The sequence below is a fragment of the Ciconia boyciana genome, chromosome 3 (assembly GCF_034638445.1).
Source record: "Ciconia boyciana chromosome 3, ASM3463844v1, whole genome shotgun sequence".
NCBI lineage: Eukaryota > Metazoa > Chordata > Aves > Ciconiiformes > Ciconiidae > Ciconia > Ciconia boyciana.
In genome coordinates this window covers 95,520,894-95,539,793 of record NC_132936.1, presented here as the reverse complement: position 1 = coordinate 95,539,793, position 18,900 = coordinate 95,520,894, and the positions used below count along the sequence as shown (strand labels likewise).

Here is an 18,900-nt window from a genome sequence, read left to right as displayed (position 1 = left end):
GAGAACTTGGTACAGAAACTTTGCTGTTTCTTACTCAGGATATTTCATATTCAGCAGGCATTGAGTGGTGACAGAATAAAAGTCTGGATAGAATATGAAAGTGGCATGAGGAATCTTAGTGCATCTTTCCTCTGGTTTTATTCATCTTATCTTCACAGCCATATTGAAGCAATGTGGTAAATGACGTTCATGATCATGAATTATCTAGAGGAAGTAAGATCCATGTGACTGAATCAATTACTGCAATTTCCATTGTCAAAAATGCTTTACTGGCTTCAGCACTGAGTTGGACAGTAAGCTAGTAGATGTTTAACATATGCTTTTGTCTGTTGTTCCTAACTTGTTTGCCAAGTGATTTTAGCTTCTCTCTGCCAGTTTTGCACTTGAAAACGGAAATAATACTTTCATTCCCCACATTTATTGTTAATGCTGGCAAAACACTTCAAAATTTTCCGGTGAAGATGGTGAGAATGGCAAAACATTGAAAACATGAATTTTCCTAAAGCAGATTTTAAACATCTCAGAAATGAATCCACCAACACTTGTCCATGTTGACTGGATAACAGTACTGTTTCAGTGTCAGTTTTTCAAGTGTTAATCCTCCTTGTACTGCAAGAGAAATACGAGGTTTTGAGATTGGAGATGCCAAAAGCAGATCTCTCAATCTACCCTTGTAACTAACATTTCCCCTAACAGGTTCTTTTTCTTTTCTTTTTCCTTTTTTTTTTTCCTGGGGTTTTCTCCTTCTCCAGGTTTCTCCTGCTTTCTTAATAACACAATTTTCCCACTTAATAGGCATGAAAGACATTGTTTTCAGGGTCACTGAGTCTTATACTCATTTACTTCAGTGAAATTGAGGCAAGACATGATCTCCACGTCTCCATGACTTATTCAAGATCTTGCTGTTTATCACTTTTCTGAACTGGTTAACTTTCTACCTGGGTCTATAACTTAACCACAGGGACACAAATTGGCAAGGTATTAGATGTACGTAAGAATTTATCCATGTAAATTGGATGTTTAGTAATGCCTTTCTTCTGATCAATATATCAGATGATGCCACATCACTGCATGAATGATTACACCACAATCATTTCTGGCACTGCTGTCTATTGAGCAGAGCACTTCATGGTCACAGCATGATAATGGGAGCAATACAGTTCTGAGCCGTGCCCTGAATTTCCTCTAGTTAATCACAATTCTTCCATATTTTCTCTGTTTGTTATTACTATGAAGCAAACTGGTATTTCCTTCTGGTTTCAGAACATGTAATAGAGATGGGCAGAACCCACAAAGTTTGACACCAGATTTGCTTTCCCTAAAGAACAAAGAGATTCAGACTAATGCCTTGGGTAACCCCTCTCTAATATGCATCAGCTGATTGCTGAAATCAGTGCTAATGTGCATGTTGATACCCTGGAGCAAGACAGTTTTCCCCTGCCATTTGCAGTCATTTTTAGCAAAGATGCCTATAGCTCCAAGTTTACTGAGTTCATTAAAATGGATTTATATCAAGTCCAGTCTGGAATTTGGAATGCAGCCTCTGAACTACCAGTTACACAAAAGCTCTGTTACCCAGCCAGTGTTCAAATTGCACAGGAAGAAGTGTGTGGACACCACATGTTTAAAGGTTACCATAACTTCCCTTTATATGTAGGCCTCTCATGTTAATAATTTTGTTTATAGTTGCATAACCACTTCTGTCATACCACAAACAGTATTTGGTTCACAAATTACTTATTTTTAGCTGTCTTATTTTTTCCTTTGGGTATTTTGGGTAGATTTTCTCGGCTTGCTAATTATATCATTCTTATATTAGCCGAATGGTAAACTGTCAGTGAGCCTAGTTGGAAGTTTGACTGTGGTGGTTGCAACTGTTGCTTGGGCTGTGAAATTATTGATATAGATGTGAATATACATAGTCATACATCTACAATATACATATATTTTTTCTGTAACTACCTGTGCATAAACAATCTAATGTAATCAGTTGATTAAATCAAATACTGAAAAGCATTTGTCCTGTTCAAAAAAAAAAAAAAAAAGTAAAAGAAATACTGGTTTTAACATAAAACTTTTCACCTATTACTTCAGAGCTCTTTACAGGAGCAGTAGCTCAGTACTATAACTCAGTACCATTTCTGGATTTAAAAAGTGGGAAAACTTATATAGTTAAGGATAATTTCTCTCTGAAGCTCATTTACTGACTTACTGTTCAAGTGAAAGACAATAGATTCAAGCTATCCTATTAGGACAGTTGTCTATGCGAAGTGCCTTTGTAAGATAGAAAAGGTGATCTTCTACAGCTTAGTTTGCAGGTAATACAAAGCAATTCTTTTTCATTTTTCTTCTGTACATTAGTAACTGCTGTCCTGCTTAAAAAAATCTGCCCAGACAGAATCAGATTTCTGCAATTTTGGTTTCCTATATACTTGACTTCCAGAGAACTTAATAATATCCTGTTTCTCAATGCAATCCTGTTCTCTTAGCATTGTTTCTCTGAGGAGGAGAAAAATGCATCTCATTTTCTGGTGAAATATACTACCAAGAAATCTTCCCAGCTGAGCCACTCCAATGTAATATTGCATACTGCATGAAGCTTTTAAATCCATCCTAGTCAATATTTCCAGTAGTAAAATTCTACTGAGCTTACAGATGTGATGTAAATCTAGTTTCCGTTTTGTTGTTCTCCATTAATTTTTCCACTTTCTTCTTTCCTTGCTTTCTGTGTTTCAGCTGGTTAGCAGCTAACTTGTTTTTTCAATACCTATGGATGAGTTTCACGGAAAGTATGAGTTTCACTTAGGTCACTTGTTGTTGTAATTTCTAATAATTAAAAATGAGTGAATGTTCATTTAATTCACTAAATGACTCCATTCTCTCATTAGACAGCCTCTGAGTTTGTCTTGGTTTGCATTATGAGTTAGAGATTTGTTTTTCAAAATGTTTATTTTTTAATTACTGGCATTTGCATTCAAAGAGTGAAATCTTTGCAAAAATGCTGGTTCCAGTAAAATTAGTGGCTAAATTCACTTTGGGGTTTCATCAAGGAATATTTATCTTGTAGGTAATACAAGTCATGACGTGGCAACCTCAGCCTTTCTGTGAAGTGATCTCCATGTAGGAGACACATGAACTCTTTTCAGCTAAGAACATAATTGTTCATTCATCACTATTCATAGCAATATCACCTTTAAGCTAGATAATATTACCTTTTTATTAGAGGAGTATCAGAAATAGTCTTTTCCCTTTCAATATTAGAGTCAAATCTCATGTCTTTATCTGGTTTATTTTGTTTGACTGTGATTCATAGTCACAGATGGAATTTGTTGGACTGTCATAAATTAATGTCAAATTTCAGTTTATGTTATTGTGCTGGTTTATAAACTGTGGTGTTTGACAAACAGGTGCATGGCCCGTTCAACTATTGGCAGTAACCCATAGGTTACTGAATAAGGGCTGGACAGATAGCTGGCTTCAACTTGTCCAGCTAAATCTCTCTGTGAACATAAATCAGAGTCAATAGTCAACAGGAGATTTGCCTCAGGAATTACTAAGTAATTGATGAACTTAGTATTTGGCTCATGGGAGCTGAGGGAAAGAAAGAGAGAGGTAGTTTGGGGTGTTTTCTTTTGATCTTTACACAATCTTCCAGGCATGCTTGGGTGCTCTAAGTCAACATCAGTGGAAAAAGCTTGTATAAATGTCTCACAGATGCTTCAAAGGTTTCTGCCTTCTTTATGTAAGAAACAGTAAGTGCTGAGGAACCCTCCAGCTTCAGCCATTTTGCCGTGTTGAATTCAGCCTTGAAAACAAATGTTCGTGAGCAGATACGAATGCGGGCACCTGAAATTCTAACTTGTTCCAGTTTTACAGGGAAATGGACTAACTGAGAAGGGGCAATTTTCCAAACCCCGCCTCCCCAGGGGAAGTCATATTTCTTGGCTCTTGTTTTGCCATTATTTGAGTTAGACAGAAATACAGTTTGTGGATTTCCTCAGTTACTTTGGCTAGACCAAGACTCTTTCAGATCAGCTGAAGGCTTGCTTAACAATTAAGTATTACAGTTCTGCCTCCACGCTCAGCAAGGTTCAACTTGTACACATCCAGGTAACAATTCAGAATTTCATGTGAAGCCTAATGACCTACAGCAAATGTCACAATGCAACAAATCATCCTTCTACATTTTAAACTATTACTATTTAGACTATTACAATGGATATTTCTTTGAACAAGCTTCAGTTCTCTCGGAGACTCTTCAGATTTTGCCACTGTACATTGAATTGACTGTCATTATTTTTCCAGCAGAATATACTTGGCATTTGAAACCCTGATATGTATGCCATTTGTCCTAAACAGTTTTATATAGTACTGAGTTAAATAAGTGTAAGAGAAAAATTATGACAGCAACTGCTCTAAAAGATCAGAAAACTGACAGAAAAGAGCACAAAAGGATAAGGCATCAAGTTCTAGCAGACTGTAGGGAATGTAGAGAATATAAGTGAATTAGTAAGGCTCTGTAGCCAGCTGTTTTTTAAGGATATACTTAGATATGACACATTTCCTAAGGAACAAGATGTACAGTGAGCAGGATGCTTAATAACACTGAAGTGAGCATCACTGCAACACCATGTTGCAAGGTAAAAAAAAAAAAAACTTCTGATCATTAGAATATTTTACGTACCATGTGAAGATTTGATTATTTGAATATAATGAGGAAGTGGTCAGTGAATTAATTTAGAAACATACCTGGTGGGAATGTCACATTTTAAAGAAACTAATATCCATTTTTGATATGAGGTCAAGCTGTTTGCATAATACAAAAAGGGAGTTTCCAAAACCGGATTCATTGATTTGTTTCCATCCTTCTCAGCCTGCTTCTTGCTTGCTATTTGCAAATCCTCTTGTGGCTAGCTTTGGCTTGTATCGGTATTTGAGCAGTAGCTGAATATCATCTGAAAGTCTACATTCACATAAGGACTATCTGTAGAAGAAAAGAATAATTTCATTGTCACACTTTCTTATATTTCTGTTTGAGAGGTTTCTTAGTGACTGGGATGTACATTTTCACACAGCACAAACAGTGATCATCAGCAATATGCAAATTACAGGCTGAAATTTGAAAATTCCTGGTGAGCAGAAGTTCTAATACTTTCAAACATTGTTTTTTTACTTTACTTGGATTTTTTTTCTTTTACTTTTATATAGCTGTATGTTAAAACATTGCAAGTAATGTAGCATATTAAAATTAATATTGTAGTGTAATATGAATATTTAAGAGAATCCAATCATTAGAATTGAAATAACATAATTTTTAAAACTTAGAAAGTAAAATAAATTTGTTTTGTCTCTCTAGTAAACCTATTTATTGCATGGTTTCTTTCAGAAATGGTTTCTTTTAGACCAGACTATCTTCTGATGGAAAATTGTTTCCAACTAGTTCTACTTATAAATCAAAAAGTAGTTCTGAGTAATTCTGTATTTTATTGTGAACAACTAGTGTAACTAGTTGTTCTGTAGAATAATTCTGTATCATTATGCTTGCATTGACAGGTTTACTGAAGCTAAATGCCTTGGAGAAAAATTAAATGAAGTGAGAAATAAAATAAGTGAGTACATTTTAGCTTCATTTTACCTTTTAGCTGATGAAATCACAGCGTTCAGAGGATATGGGAAGAGATTCTAGTTTCTAAAAGAAGATAGTCAATGCATTACTAAGATTTCCAGTAAGGTAAATTGTTGGCTGGTGACAGCAGTAATAATCTTATGTACCAGTTTTGATTATTTCAAATACCATAATGTGAAAAACAGCTCCCTTCTTTACTTGACAGGGTGTCTGAAATTTATCAAAAGAAGAAGCTAAGTTATTAACATCGGATTTTCTGAATTTTATTTTGGGGTAAAAGGATCCAAAACCATAATTTCAAATTGTCATATCTATGGATTAAGGATTGTATTTATCTATAAATTTATATAGCTTCTGATAAAAGATTTCATTGTTGAATTACCCATCTGCACTTCCTTTGTACAGATTAATTAGAGCAGTTCTGAGGAGTGCCTCAGGTTGGTGGGGGCTTTGGTCATTTTTTGCTTTAGGGCCCCAACAGCATATGCTTGGCTTCCAGTTTCAGATTGTTCAAAGCCAAAAATCACCTATAGATACATTCAACCCCAAGCTAGGTCTTATCTGATCCTCCTAGCAGCCTTTGATGTGTTCCTGGTTGATTTCTGACTTCTGTTGATTCCAAGCCTGTAGCTTCTTTCCTAAAAATTGGCTATCCAGGCTCTCTGTCAGATGTGAAACACAGTTTTGTCCTCTATCCCTGAAGTCCTTGGAGATCAGGTCCGTGTTTGCACACATTCAGGTGAACCAAGTCTGTCAAGCTTCCAGATACAGGCTGTGAGGGACTAGATTTAAAGGTAATCTGGCATCCGGGTCCAGTGGTGTAGACCTTGCTCTCAGTTTCTATCTCCTTCCTCTTTGGGTGGCACCAGCACAGACATGGACAATGAAGTCATTAGCATCACTTTTAGTCTTATAACAGCAGTTGACTTCTGGGAAGGGACAAAAATCTCATGGCACTCCTGACAAGTTCTCTGTATTTTCACTATAGCCATGATTATATTCTCTGTGGTCATGAATGGTAGCTACTGACAGATTCCCCTCCCAATCACCTTCAGGTACACCACAAGTCCCTCAGAGACGTTATGCAGCATATTTAAAGTTATGTCAGCTATGAGGAAAGCCTCCGCCATGTTGGCACTGTGTTTTCAAACCACAGCACAAAGGACGTTTGGAAGGAATCCAGAACCAGAGACATCAGGTGCTGAGCCCTGCTGCAGCAATGTTCTGAACACTGGGTTATTTCTATAAGACATGACACTTGAATCAACCTGCCTTCTCTCAGTAGGCTCATTTGTCTCCTTCAGACTGGCCAGAACATAAATGTCAGTACAGAACTTGTGCGTGGATATCCACAGATTGGCCCATGCAAGTAGAATTTCAATACCCACCTTGCAACTGTGCATTTCTCCAGTGTCCATATAAGCTTACTTAAATCCTGCCAAGTAGGCTTTTTCCCCTGGTAAGCTTGGAAAAGCAGATTAAACCTACTGTGGAGGGCAACGCATGTTATTCTCCAAGTAACAGGAAGCGTCTCCGAGGTGAATAATGCTTGCAGCTTTTGGGCACAGGTATGCACCAGTGTGCACAGGTATGAACATGACCCATCACATCAGGATACAACCTCTTTTTCTCTGCTGCCACCTTGAAGTCCACATTTTCCTGATTTACTTCTGTCTCCTAGATTTACTCATCTGTGATAAGCCCAAGAAATTTCTTGGCCTAAATGAGGTAGAGCCAAAGTCAGCACTGAGTGTCAAACTCCTTTCTCTTGCTGAAGTTGAAGTCCATTTTGGAGCAGGCATAGTGAACACCAGCAATAATCAGCCACACACAAGCACATCTTTCTCAGTGCCTGGGGGCTGCGACTGTGCTGCTTGAAGACAGGAGCCTAACAGCCACCTTACATACACCTTATATCTGTTGCAAATGTCTTACGGGGAGAACAAATGTTTGGAGAGTGTGGGAGACAGTACAAGAAGTGGTGGGACACATGCCAGTCCTGAAGGTACCACTTGTAGTGTGTCATGTTGGGACAAGACTTGTGTGGTCTGTAAGTCCCTTGAGATTTGCAGGAGTCTGCTGTGGCAGCTCTCAGAAATAATGTAACAAAGCAATGTAGATGTAGCCTCAAGATTCTGTTTCCATGGATCCCAGCAAAATCTAAAAGAAATCCTTGGTTTGGACTGAATTGCTGTGGGTTTTTCCCAAGTAAGTTAGGCAAAACTTCTCATAGCTATTGTGCAGTAGAGTATGGATTTTGCTGCAATTAAAAGCATCAGTTTTAAAATTTGGTTTTGGTTAAGTTCTTCAGTGTTAGAAGTGAAACAGTGAAGTATGTTTGGGGAACGTGAATGATACAAAAGTCTGAGTGCATACTCATATGTGTATGTAACCTAAAAAACCAAACTGATCCCTTGAACAAAACAAGCAGCTGTATAACAAAACAGTAGTATTGCACTGAACTTGACAATGCTTATATGCCTCCTATAGGAAATTGTAATAGCTTGTAGTCCACATGAATATTGAAAAGCTCCTTTAAGAATCAAACTAGAAATGTCTCCAGAGTTCCATGAAAAATTGCACAAAATTACACATTTTGGTTTTGTTTTGGTATATAAAGTGCAGTTACAAGTAAAGTGTTTTCAAATTGAAAATGAATTTTGTTACTCTCCGTTTTTTTTATTTTGGTAGTAAAATGGTAAAATAGTCTTTTCATTTAGTTCATACTGTAATCCTACTGTATAAGCAAGAGATTCCATCCATGTCGTATCCTTTTATAGCTGTCCCTATATATGCTGATCTATGCAGATTATGCAGACGTACACTACTTTGTGGATGGTTTTTAAACACTGATATCTGAGGCTTGAGAGTGATCATATTGTACCATCCTTCCTTCAATTCTTTCTGTGTAACTTTATGCAGCATGTGAAAATTAGCACTCTGGTTAATATAAATATTATATTTTATTCATCTGTCCTTTTCTCCTATACAGCCTTCTTTTGATCATAGTTGTTAATAAATCTACCTGTTAGCACCTCTCTAACAATTATTAAATCTTTGCATCCAGTATGACACTTTCTGGCTTATTCAGCTTAGCCAATGCAATTACACTAGTTTATATAGTTTAGCAACCTGAAACAATTTTTCAGTTAAATCTGTCTCATCATAGCATACATACTCAGAAGACCATTAAAGATGCTAAGTAAGGTTACTAACCTGCCAAATTTTTACTGAAAATGTGGTAGGAGAAATAAGAGTCATCTGTGGTCTGCAACTAGATCTTTAATTTACTTTTATTGTTGTTTCGGTTTCCTTAAGCATTCCTGGCTGCCTTGTTGTGCACAATCAAGAACAGATCCCATCAATATCAGTTTCTGTTATTTCTAAGCTACACTTAATAGTATAAAACTATGCACCACAGAGGCCATAGAGCCCATTTCATGCAGTCTGATTATATTTTGAGATAGTGACAGCAGTTGGCTGTAACTTTTATGTCATAAATACCCTTTCATTCTGACTTTGGAAATATTAGTGTTTTGCAGTAAAAAGTACACAAAATACTCCAACCACTTCTCAATTACACTAGCATTTCAAAAACATCAGGAAGTTAGGGCTGGAAAAAGAAAATTGCAGTAAGATTTTCATGGTAGGCTTTTGCTGGTGTTATTGCTTGCATTAAAAGATTAAGGAAAACAATGTCTAGATGTAAGCTGGAGTTTAAGTGTAGAGTGACTATAATATCAGAAATGAGATATTGTGGCTAGCATGCCTCTTTGCTACTATACCACACAGTCCTGGATTCTATCTCCTTTTATGTTTAATAGCACTGCAGAGAATGCAGAGATTTTAAAATTATTTTTATGGAAAATAATATGTATGTCTTAGATTTTTCATGATGCATACTTTTCACAATGACCTCCTAAGAAATAAGGTGAATTTTATTGTAGGATGAAAATTGTCTCTTCCTGATACTTTAAAAAAAAAAAAAAAAAAAAGAGGAAAAAGAGGGAAGTGTTTCTAAGCCAGGTCATTTTAGTGATCCTGTTTACTGCATTATCACACAAACCACTGTATAGGCACAAATAAAGGATCAGACGGCTTTGGTGCAAGCATTGAGGGGCATTTCTTTTTGAAAGCCAATGTAAACACACCATCAAAAGGCAGAGGAACGAAGTATGGATTTTGAACATGTAGACATATCTGGATTGGTTTGAGTGAACTATTCAGAATTGTTTACATATGGCTGGAGAATGTACCCAAGGACTAGACTTTAAAAGACAAATACAGAAAACCAACATGAGTAAAACTGGAAAGGAACTGATGAGAACTCTGTAACCAGCGTAGGAGAAGTGGAAAGTGGGCCAGCACTGACATACAAGTAAATTTTTGCCTTTCTAGTCCAACATTAAGAACTTTAAAAATGTGTATTTCACTGGCTAAAAAAGAGAAAGGTTTATTTTCTTGTGAAAAAACATGCTGTGCCACTGCAGGTGGTTTTGTATTGTATCATTTTCAAAGAGTGAGGGTCTCTAACAAGAACTATAGATCCTTTTGGTATTACTGAAAAAGACTTAGTGAAGAAAATTTGATGCTGAATCCAAGGATTTGATTTCAGAATAGTGAAGGTATAGAATTCCTTCTTGCAAAAAATTGAGTGATTGTGCCTAGCATATTGTGACGGGTCAGCCTTGGCTGGCTGCCAGCCGTCTATCCAGCCGCTCTCTCACTCCCCTTCCTCAGCAGAACAGGTGGAGAAAGTGAGAAAAAGCTCATGAGTCGAGATAATGATGGGGAGATCACTTACTGATTACCATCACAGGTAAAACAGACTCAAGTTGGAGAAAATTAATTTAATTTATTGGCAATTAAAGTAGAGCTATATGGTGAGAAACAAAGACAAAACCTCTGAAGTAAAAACTTCTCTCCTTATCAGGGTTAGCAGGAGTTTTATTTCTAGGATGCTGTTATCAACAAGGTGGTTTTACAGCATTACCAAGAACGTTCTGTGTAAAAGTATTCTGACAGTAAGAAGTTGTCTACATCTGAACAAACTGCAAAGCATTAAATAACAACAAAAAGGCGCAACTGCTACTATGTTGATCACACAGCAAATTAGAGTTGGGGGAATTAAAAATACCATTTTCAGTGTAAATTAAACTGATATATTCATTCAGAATTTAGTGACTAAAAAAGTTGCCTATATACAAGAATGTGCTACATGTTAGATGCATTTAAGATTAGCAAAGATTTCCAGTTCATCCCTATAAATGTCTGTCTATTTTTGGGTATTTATACCACTATTAGATTTACTTTTTTCCTACAGGGGAAAAAGCATACTAAATGGTATTTAATGCCCAAAGGGAAGCAGCTGTTGTTTTTAGTCTGTCCAGAAATCAGCTAATGTTATGATTGAAGCTGGGAGAGGAAGGGCAAACTCATGTGGGAGTAATAACTGTCTGAGGCAACAGGCACTCTTGGAATTAAAAAGGGTAGGTGGGTGGATTATGTGCACATGATGTTGATGATGCAGCTATACCCACAGGAATGCTGAGATGTTGCACTGCTCTGCCTCGTTTCAAGCTTTGATTTCAGTGCACAAGATCATAGGATACCAAAGACAATTATAATCTTTAGTGAGGGCATGTCCTAGTATTGCAAAGCAAGATTATTGAAGAGTCTTCATTTAATCTGCTTGCAAATTATTCAAATAATTGACCTTATGTATCACAGTTAATGGAGTGCTACATGGAGATGGTGAGGACTGGAGGAGAGTGAGGACAAGACATAGCAGTGCTCAAGGATAATATTGATTCTGATTCACTGCCTTGTACCTTGCACTGTTATTTCTGTGAATGCAAAGTTAGATGTAAGACCTAATCAGAACCTAAATAATGTAAAACCTGAATTTATAATCACCTTTTTCTCTATGTACAAGGCTCTATGTACGTATACATAAAAAAATATTTTGTTGTGGTCACTCTACCTCCCCATGGAGATAAGCCAAGTAGACCTACTTTTAAACTCCAAAGTAAGAATATTTTGTGCAAGGTTTTTCTTTATACCTGCACAACTTTATGAAGGGAACTGATAGCAACCTTTTTACATAGATAAGAAATGAAATAAGATGAAGTGATGTTTTTCAGGCAGAGGTGGTCTGAGAGCACTCTGTTGGCTACGTTGTATATCTACATTGTTTTAGCTTCACATGCAGGCAATAAATTACTTTCAGAAAGGAGAATCGGTTAGTTAAGAACTAGAATCCTAAAGATGATAGTAGGAATGTTATGCATATTTTAGGCCATGATTACATGGACTGAAAGAATTGAGGGAAGTCATGCATGAGCAAAAAGCATTTTTTAAACTTTGGCTGAAGAAGTATATGTACTTAGGAAAGAGAGAATTTTTCTGTTGAAGAAAAATTCCATGCTTTACATGGAACCTAAATGAAATGAAAATGCTGTGATGATTTGCTATATGAAAAGAAAATTCATCAAAATCAATGTGTTGCTTTCTTAAAGCTCAATACTATTGGTACTATTATCTATTGATTTTATATTAATATAAATGTTCTGAGTCAGAGACATTGGCTTACTGGACATTGTTTCAGCCATGAATGAAGTGAGGCTATAATAAGGGAGAAATTACTGTGCTTTGAAATGCATTCCATTCTTCAGTGTAATATTCTGAGATACTTATTCTTTTATGGAAATAAACATTGAGACTTCATAGCTGCTGATTAGTATAATTCACTGTTCTAGTTTAATTCCAGAAAGTATCAAGTACTTATGCAGACATATATCTGATGCACGTGCTCAGTGAATTTTACTGGAAATGACTAGTGCAGAAGAAAAATGGCAAGATTGGGTTTGAAAAGGGATTGAGAAACTCCAAGAAGAAAGGTTACATTCCACAGGCAAATCTGGTTCAAATGAGATGCAAACAACTCATAAATAAATGAATTCAGTATGCAGATTTAATGAACAGATAACTCAATAATATCATTCCACAGCGTTTCATTCTTCAGGTAGTTTAGTATGAATTGCTGTTCTCAGCAGAGACCTTTAAAGTCCATGGAACTTGAAATCTTGAAATCCTCCCTCAAGAAAAACTCTAGCTGAGGTCAGTTGAGTTCTACTTGTGTAAGGATTGAAAATAAAATTATGAAAAGATTTCCACATTTGGTTTTATTGTTTTAGTTGATAAAGGGCAACAAGCATTAGATATAATTGTAATTGTTTTAAACAGACAAATAATATCACTTACCCTGTGAAATATATTGCAATATAGTCCACCTTTGAGGTCTCCAAAGCTGCCTCATTGAACAGCATTCACAATTTCACCAAACTTTATACTAATGAGGCTGCTCAGCCTTCTTCTGATGTTGAGAGCAACCCATTGCTGTGCGCTCAGCCAGTCACTTTAGGACTGTCCTCTATTTAAAAGGTGGTTACCTTTAAAGGTTTTCTCATTCCTGGTCTTCAGGAATGATACTACAGGTATGATGTGGTCTTTCAAGTGCTTTTTCTTATTTTACAAGCAAGTGTTTCAGCCTATGGAAGTGTTGTATACTGCCCTTAAACATTACACTGAGTTCTGTGTCACAAGAGACAACTTGCAAGAACAGCAAGAGAATTTGCTATTTGTTATTTATCTTGTTCTTTATCAGAGTCCGTTCTTGATGTGGAAAGCTCCTTGAGAACCAAGCATTAACATATCCATCAATGCCTGACATTAAAAAACTAAGGGTCCCAGATTTCCTTCACAGACAGAAATCTGAGCAGTGCGGTGAATCTAACATGCTCGGGATATGCTGAGTATGTGCAACTGGGCACTCGCACAGCACGTGCTGTGCAACCCATCCAGCACATTCTGTAGGTGTCATACGTACTGTGTGTGCTCAGGTGACTTCTACAAGGCCTGGTCAGTGTCACTCTGCATGCATTCTGCATGTACAATGATTTACTTGTCCAGGATTTCTGGCTGCCTGGCAGCTGCTACCCCAGCTGGACTGCTTGGTACCTGCGAAATTCCAGATGAACAGTCAAATCAGCAATCTAGAACAAGCTGAAACAGTCGTTTACCATGAGAAGTAGGGGACTTGGCAAGTACACATCAGTGTAGACTGGAAGCTCTCTGAAAAAGAGAGATTGCCTGCCTGCTTCTTCACCACTTCTGTTCCAGCACTGGGATATATATAAGAATAAAGCCTCGATACACTTAGTCTCCACTGATTTCTTCTCTCCTGGGAAGCTGCCTACGTGTTGCAGATGTCCTCTGCCACTTAACAGAGGGTAGGTCTTGGTCTTAAGACACAACAGTTGTGTCAGAGAAAGGAACACAAGTAGTATTTCTACCATATTTAATCTCGCGTGTGTAACTATGCTATTTACTCCCGAGGGATGTCACTTATGACTAACATAACAAAGCACATTCGCTCTGCAAAACCTGCAGCCATCTGTGAGAAAAACAGAAGAGAAAACAGGCCATGGGGACAAACAGTCCCCCAGATGTAATTTCCCAGCTGGGATGTTATTCAACGTGGCCCAGCGCCTAGAAGCCCCAGTCTGTTTCTGATCACCAGGTCAGTTTCAAAGCAGTTTTGTAATAAATGAGGCATGTTTGTGTGTCCACCAAAAATAGCAGTAGCTGTTAAAGCTGAAGCCATTCAGCATGGCTGACACAGTCTTCAGATTCTTTCTCCTTAACTTCTTGGCCCAATTGTTTTGCAACCTAATGCTGAAAAAACATAGTTCCTATGTGTGTTTGTTTTGGATAAATATCTAATCATTGTGCCATTATGACTGCAGTTTTGGAATCTATTTTTTAAATGTTACATTTTGATTTTTGGAAGCATGGAATTGAAAACACAGAAAAACAGCTGAGTTTCTGCAGATTTTATTTTCTTAACCACCTTGTCACCATCTGCAGTTTGTTGTCTGTTAGAAATGTGATTTACTTTGCTTTGCAGGATGCTACATCTTATTTTTCTGTTTGGTTACAACTCCTTCCATTTTAACTTGTTTCCTTCTTTCCATCATGAAATATGACTTACTTTCACCCTGATTCTGTTAAAGTTCTTTTTCTACTGATGTCCAGCTCACTTCAGGCATAATTTCTATGGCTCAGTTTAGCCAGGGGTCTGTAGAGCACAATATAAAAATGCTGTGATCTCTCACAGCATCTTTCATAAGATCTCTCTCAAGGTGCTGTAATGCAGAGTAGATGTCATGCATTTCACGCAGGCCTGGCAGATAGCTACAAAATGGTAACTGGTTGCTACCATCTTGGGGCAGACTCAGCACTGTGATGAAAGTTTCCACAATCTATTTTCTTGTTCTAGGAGCAGCCAGTTGGCTTGTAATATAAAGCAGAGAGTGACAGGAATGTATTTTTCTTTCTTGCTAGCAGTTCAGTGAAAGGTTCATGTTAATGAATTTTTTGGTTTTTCACAGTGTTCATAGTGAGTCAGAGTAACCAATTAACTGCCTCGTCTGTAATCAACAAATCATTTTTTATTTACATGAGAATTTGTGCTTAGAATCTCAGAAGTCACTGCAATGTGAGCAGGGCTCACGTTGTGTTGGAGCAGTGCAGATACATTTGCTTAGTGTAATTCTTAACACCCTATGATTAAGCAATGAATAATAAAGTAATACTTTTAGCTGAATGAGAGTCCCCAGAAAACTGATAGTAAGATGTGCAAACAAGGAGAAAAAACAGACAAGAACATAAACTATTATAATAGCCTGTAAAGCGTTACTTTGCTTTTCTGAAATCAGGAAAGACAATCCATCTTTGCTATACTTACTGTAGGCAATGTAAACATTATAGGTCTAACTCTTGTCTCACTTCAGAGGTACACCTAGATTGATGGCAGCTGTAACAGAGCTGTCTGTTCTGCTACTGCTCCAGCGCAGGGTCATGCTTGGGCAGTTGTCAGAGAAGACAGAAGGAAAGATGTCATTGCTATGTCTCTGTCAGTCCTTAGTTGGCGTAGCATTTGTCTTCCCTGCTCTGTTAGAGCTGAGACTGACAAGAGAACCAGGGACCCCTAGCAACTTTCTGGCAGCCTTTCTCCTTTTTCTGCTCCTCCCTATAAGAAGAGGATACCATCTTCGGTAATATAAAATTGTCTTTGCAGCAGCACTCAGGAGACTTATTTTGGAAGGTACAAGTCTTTTGGCTTCATGGGGCAATGCATATGTTTATGCCAATGCTAAATATTGTCCATTGTTTCACAGTAGCTTACATATGTTTGTTTTTACTTACAAACAATAGGCAATGCCCCTGGGTGACAGTGCATAGGCTGAATGGGTCCTTAGAATGAGAAAACACGATTTGTCAAATGACTTATTCAGAAAATACCAAGCTGAATGAATTCATTTGAACAGCTCTATTATGCTCCCCCGATGTGCTATTCTTTAAACAGAGGAATCTTATTAGTGTAACAGTCACTCCAGGTCTAAGATGTTAATGTTTTCTTTGGATCTCTGTTGGAATCTACATATGTAGGAAATATTTTCATTTTCTAATTATTACAAATGATGTTCTGTTCTTTAGAAACAGAAGTATTTTCAGCGGAAAAAGTTATGCTCAGGAAGAAACCAAGTAAACACTTTTTACTTAAGGTTTTCACTAGAATAACTAAAATCAAACGGACCAAGCTCATTGGATTTAATCAAGCTATGAACTGCCATGACTATAAACTTGGAAAAGTACCTCTCAGTAACAGATTCTCTGCTTGCAGGCTGTCTACAGACTGAAAACAGGTAGTCATTGCTGGATTGCTACACTGCATTTTCCTGTTTTATTACACTAATAAGTTAAGTCAGTCTGTTAAATTTGCTCTTTTAAAGAAAAGATGCTAGATGATAGTTAATGTGCTGTTACAGGGTTTTTTTTAAATCCTACAGCCTTTTGTACAAAAAGTTTTCCTTCATCATGTCTGTCTTTAGTACTGGATGGCCTGAGATTTTATAAGTGAAGAATCAAACCTTCAAACTCTAGAGAAGTAGACCTTAGCTTATTCAGAGTAGCACTGTCAAAGAATGATACCCCTTCATGAGCACAAAAATAGAAGATTGTTTTTCATAGGATCTTGTGGTTCATTGACTCATCTGGACAGTATTCATGCAGACTTGCAGTATAGGCATACGTACTTACATGTACTAAAATACAATAGCTGGTTTTTCCTAATCAAACTAGTTCCTAAATCATGTAGGACTAGTGATGTTACCACAGCTGGTTGTGAATGGTGCAGAAGGAGTGCAATCAACAGAGAATAGATGTGTTATGAAGATGTTCTCATGCACTTTAGTTAAGGCTGAGGGAAGACGTCTGTTCAGAACTGATGACATCATTATGCCCGTTACATAGAATCAGGTTGCGTCTTCCATTGCTGAGCAATTCAAGAAGCAGACAGGCTTATCCACAACAGTAAATATATATTGTATCTTTACAGGAAGCTACTTCATATTTTACTGGGATGCTAATATGTGTCTAACACTCAAAAAGCCATTTCTCAAAGGCTTGGTATATATATTACAAATAAATGAGCATTAAGAAAATGTCATACACCCGTTCTCACTCTGACCTTTTTTCTGTCACCCTGAAACCGTGACATGCCCTCAAAACATGGTAGCATATCTAAGCAGCTCCAGCACCATAATTTTTTTAAATTTATTTGATTTTTAATTTTGTGTCATATCTGTCAGATTCCTAACAACAGTCTAAGTATATCTCATCTAACCAGAAGTCACACAGCAATATAAACTTGATTCCAGGACAATTTCTTGGGTAAGATAGCAAAATTTTTAAAGTTTGTGAAACTGAAGTATATAGTGAGGCCTGGAACTCTATACTTAATTATCTGTTGGGCAGCCCTGGCCAGAAAAAATATCACAAAATGAATCTAGACATCAAATTGTTGCATAGAAATTCCAAAGCCATGAAGGCAGTATTATAACAGAAAATGACCGTATCCATCTTATACTTGGATATGTTCACTCTCTGTTCAAAATATTAACTGAGACCAATGTATTATTACGAGAAAACTTGTTGGGGGCAAAATTCTTTGTCTTTGACTTTGCCTATTTGTGCTTTAAGACCGTTTATTTATTTTTTAAGCTTCTTAAATTTGGACATTAAAAAAACCAGAGAGGAGCTGTATACAAAGCTGTTCCTCTGACTTTATTTTCCTTATTCTTTCTCTTCACGTTAATTTCTCAGAAATAAACAAGAGATAAGCTGCATTTAGTCATATGAACATCCAGAGTACTAAATTCACAGATTATGGTTCCTTATCCATATGGCATTGCTTTTCAGCCATGCTTTTTGGGCCAGCTCAATATTTAATTCATGAACAAATAGATGTGATAAACAACAGAGCAACAGTTTCCAGATGTGCATCATTTCTGTCTCTTTTCCAGCATATGAAAAGAAGATAGATACACAAAATATTTGTTAACTTTGGACAATACCTAAAATAACATTCTGGCATCTAAGGTATAGCTTAAATGAAATTTAGGCACCTAAATTCAAGAGAGCTATCTGGGAAAAAAAAAAAAAAAAACAACCAAAACCCACCAAACATTAGCTTTAATTCTTGAAATACAACAAACTGCCTTCGCTAGTGCATACAGAAGCACTGCTTTATTGACTGAGCTGCCTATCTCCTACCCATTAAGAATCCAGAAATTATATGTCCTTCTGCTGAAGTCTCTTGGATGTGCTTGCTGCTAAACATCCATGCTTGGCTAAAACTGCTTGGGCAGCATTGAGTTCAACTTAAAAAAACCCAGCTGGGTAGTGACAGCCAACCTTGGGATGATAGAATAAAGGTCTGAGCATTTGTTTCTAAATTCAGAAAGCATCCAGATTCCGAGTTCCAGTTTCAATGAGATGTTGAACTGCAGTCTTCTTTCTATGGAAAGGAATCCTGTGCCTTTGGGTGAATGGGAGCTGTGGTACATGCGAGAATTTCCCTTATTTAGATGAATGGAACCTTGGGGAACACCTCAACAATTAAGGCCTATGCAGCCAATAACAGTGTGTACTTAGAGAAAGAGAGAGGTCCAGAATGCTGTCATCAGAAAAATAAGTTCCATTTCTGTACAGTTTTGCTGTATAGCCCTATCAAAGCATTTTTTTCTGTACCAGCCAGAAGGTATGAAAGGCTATTAGAAAAAAAATGTGGGATAAAGGGTGCTGTGGAAATGCAGGCCAAATAATGAACAGTTACAGGAATGCCCATCAATCAGAAAGTGTAAGTAATC

The 18,900-nt window shown here is 37.1% G+C and overlaps 1 protein-coding gene and 1 pseudogene across 6 annotated transcripts in view; one reads left to right on the top strand and one right to left on the bottom strand.

The window, feature by feature from the left end:
• KIF6 (kinesin family member 6) overlaps window positions 1-18,900 on the top strand; it is a 173,831-nt gene that overhangs the window by 115,151 nt on the left and 39,780 nt on the right. For all 6 annotated transcript variants that reach the window (XR_012041872.1, XR_012041875.1, XR_012041873.1 and 3 more), the window contains exon 15: window positions 5,554-5,609. Coding sequence is in view for 2 of the 6 variants with exons in the window: in XM_072858203.1 (XP_072714304.1) it covers window positions 5,554-5,609 (56 nt within the window). In the remaining 4 variants the exon portion in view is untranslated. The remainder of the gene's footprint in view (window positions 1-5,553; window positions 5,610-18,900) is intronic.
• On the bottom strand, window positions 6,467-15,549 carry LOC140648920 (adenylosuccinate lyase pseudogene; annotated as a pseudogene).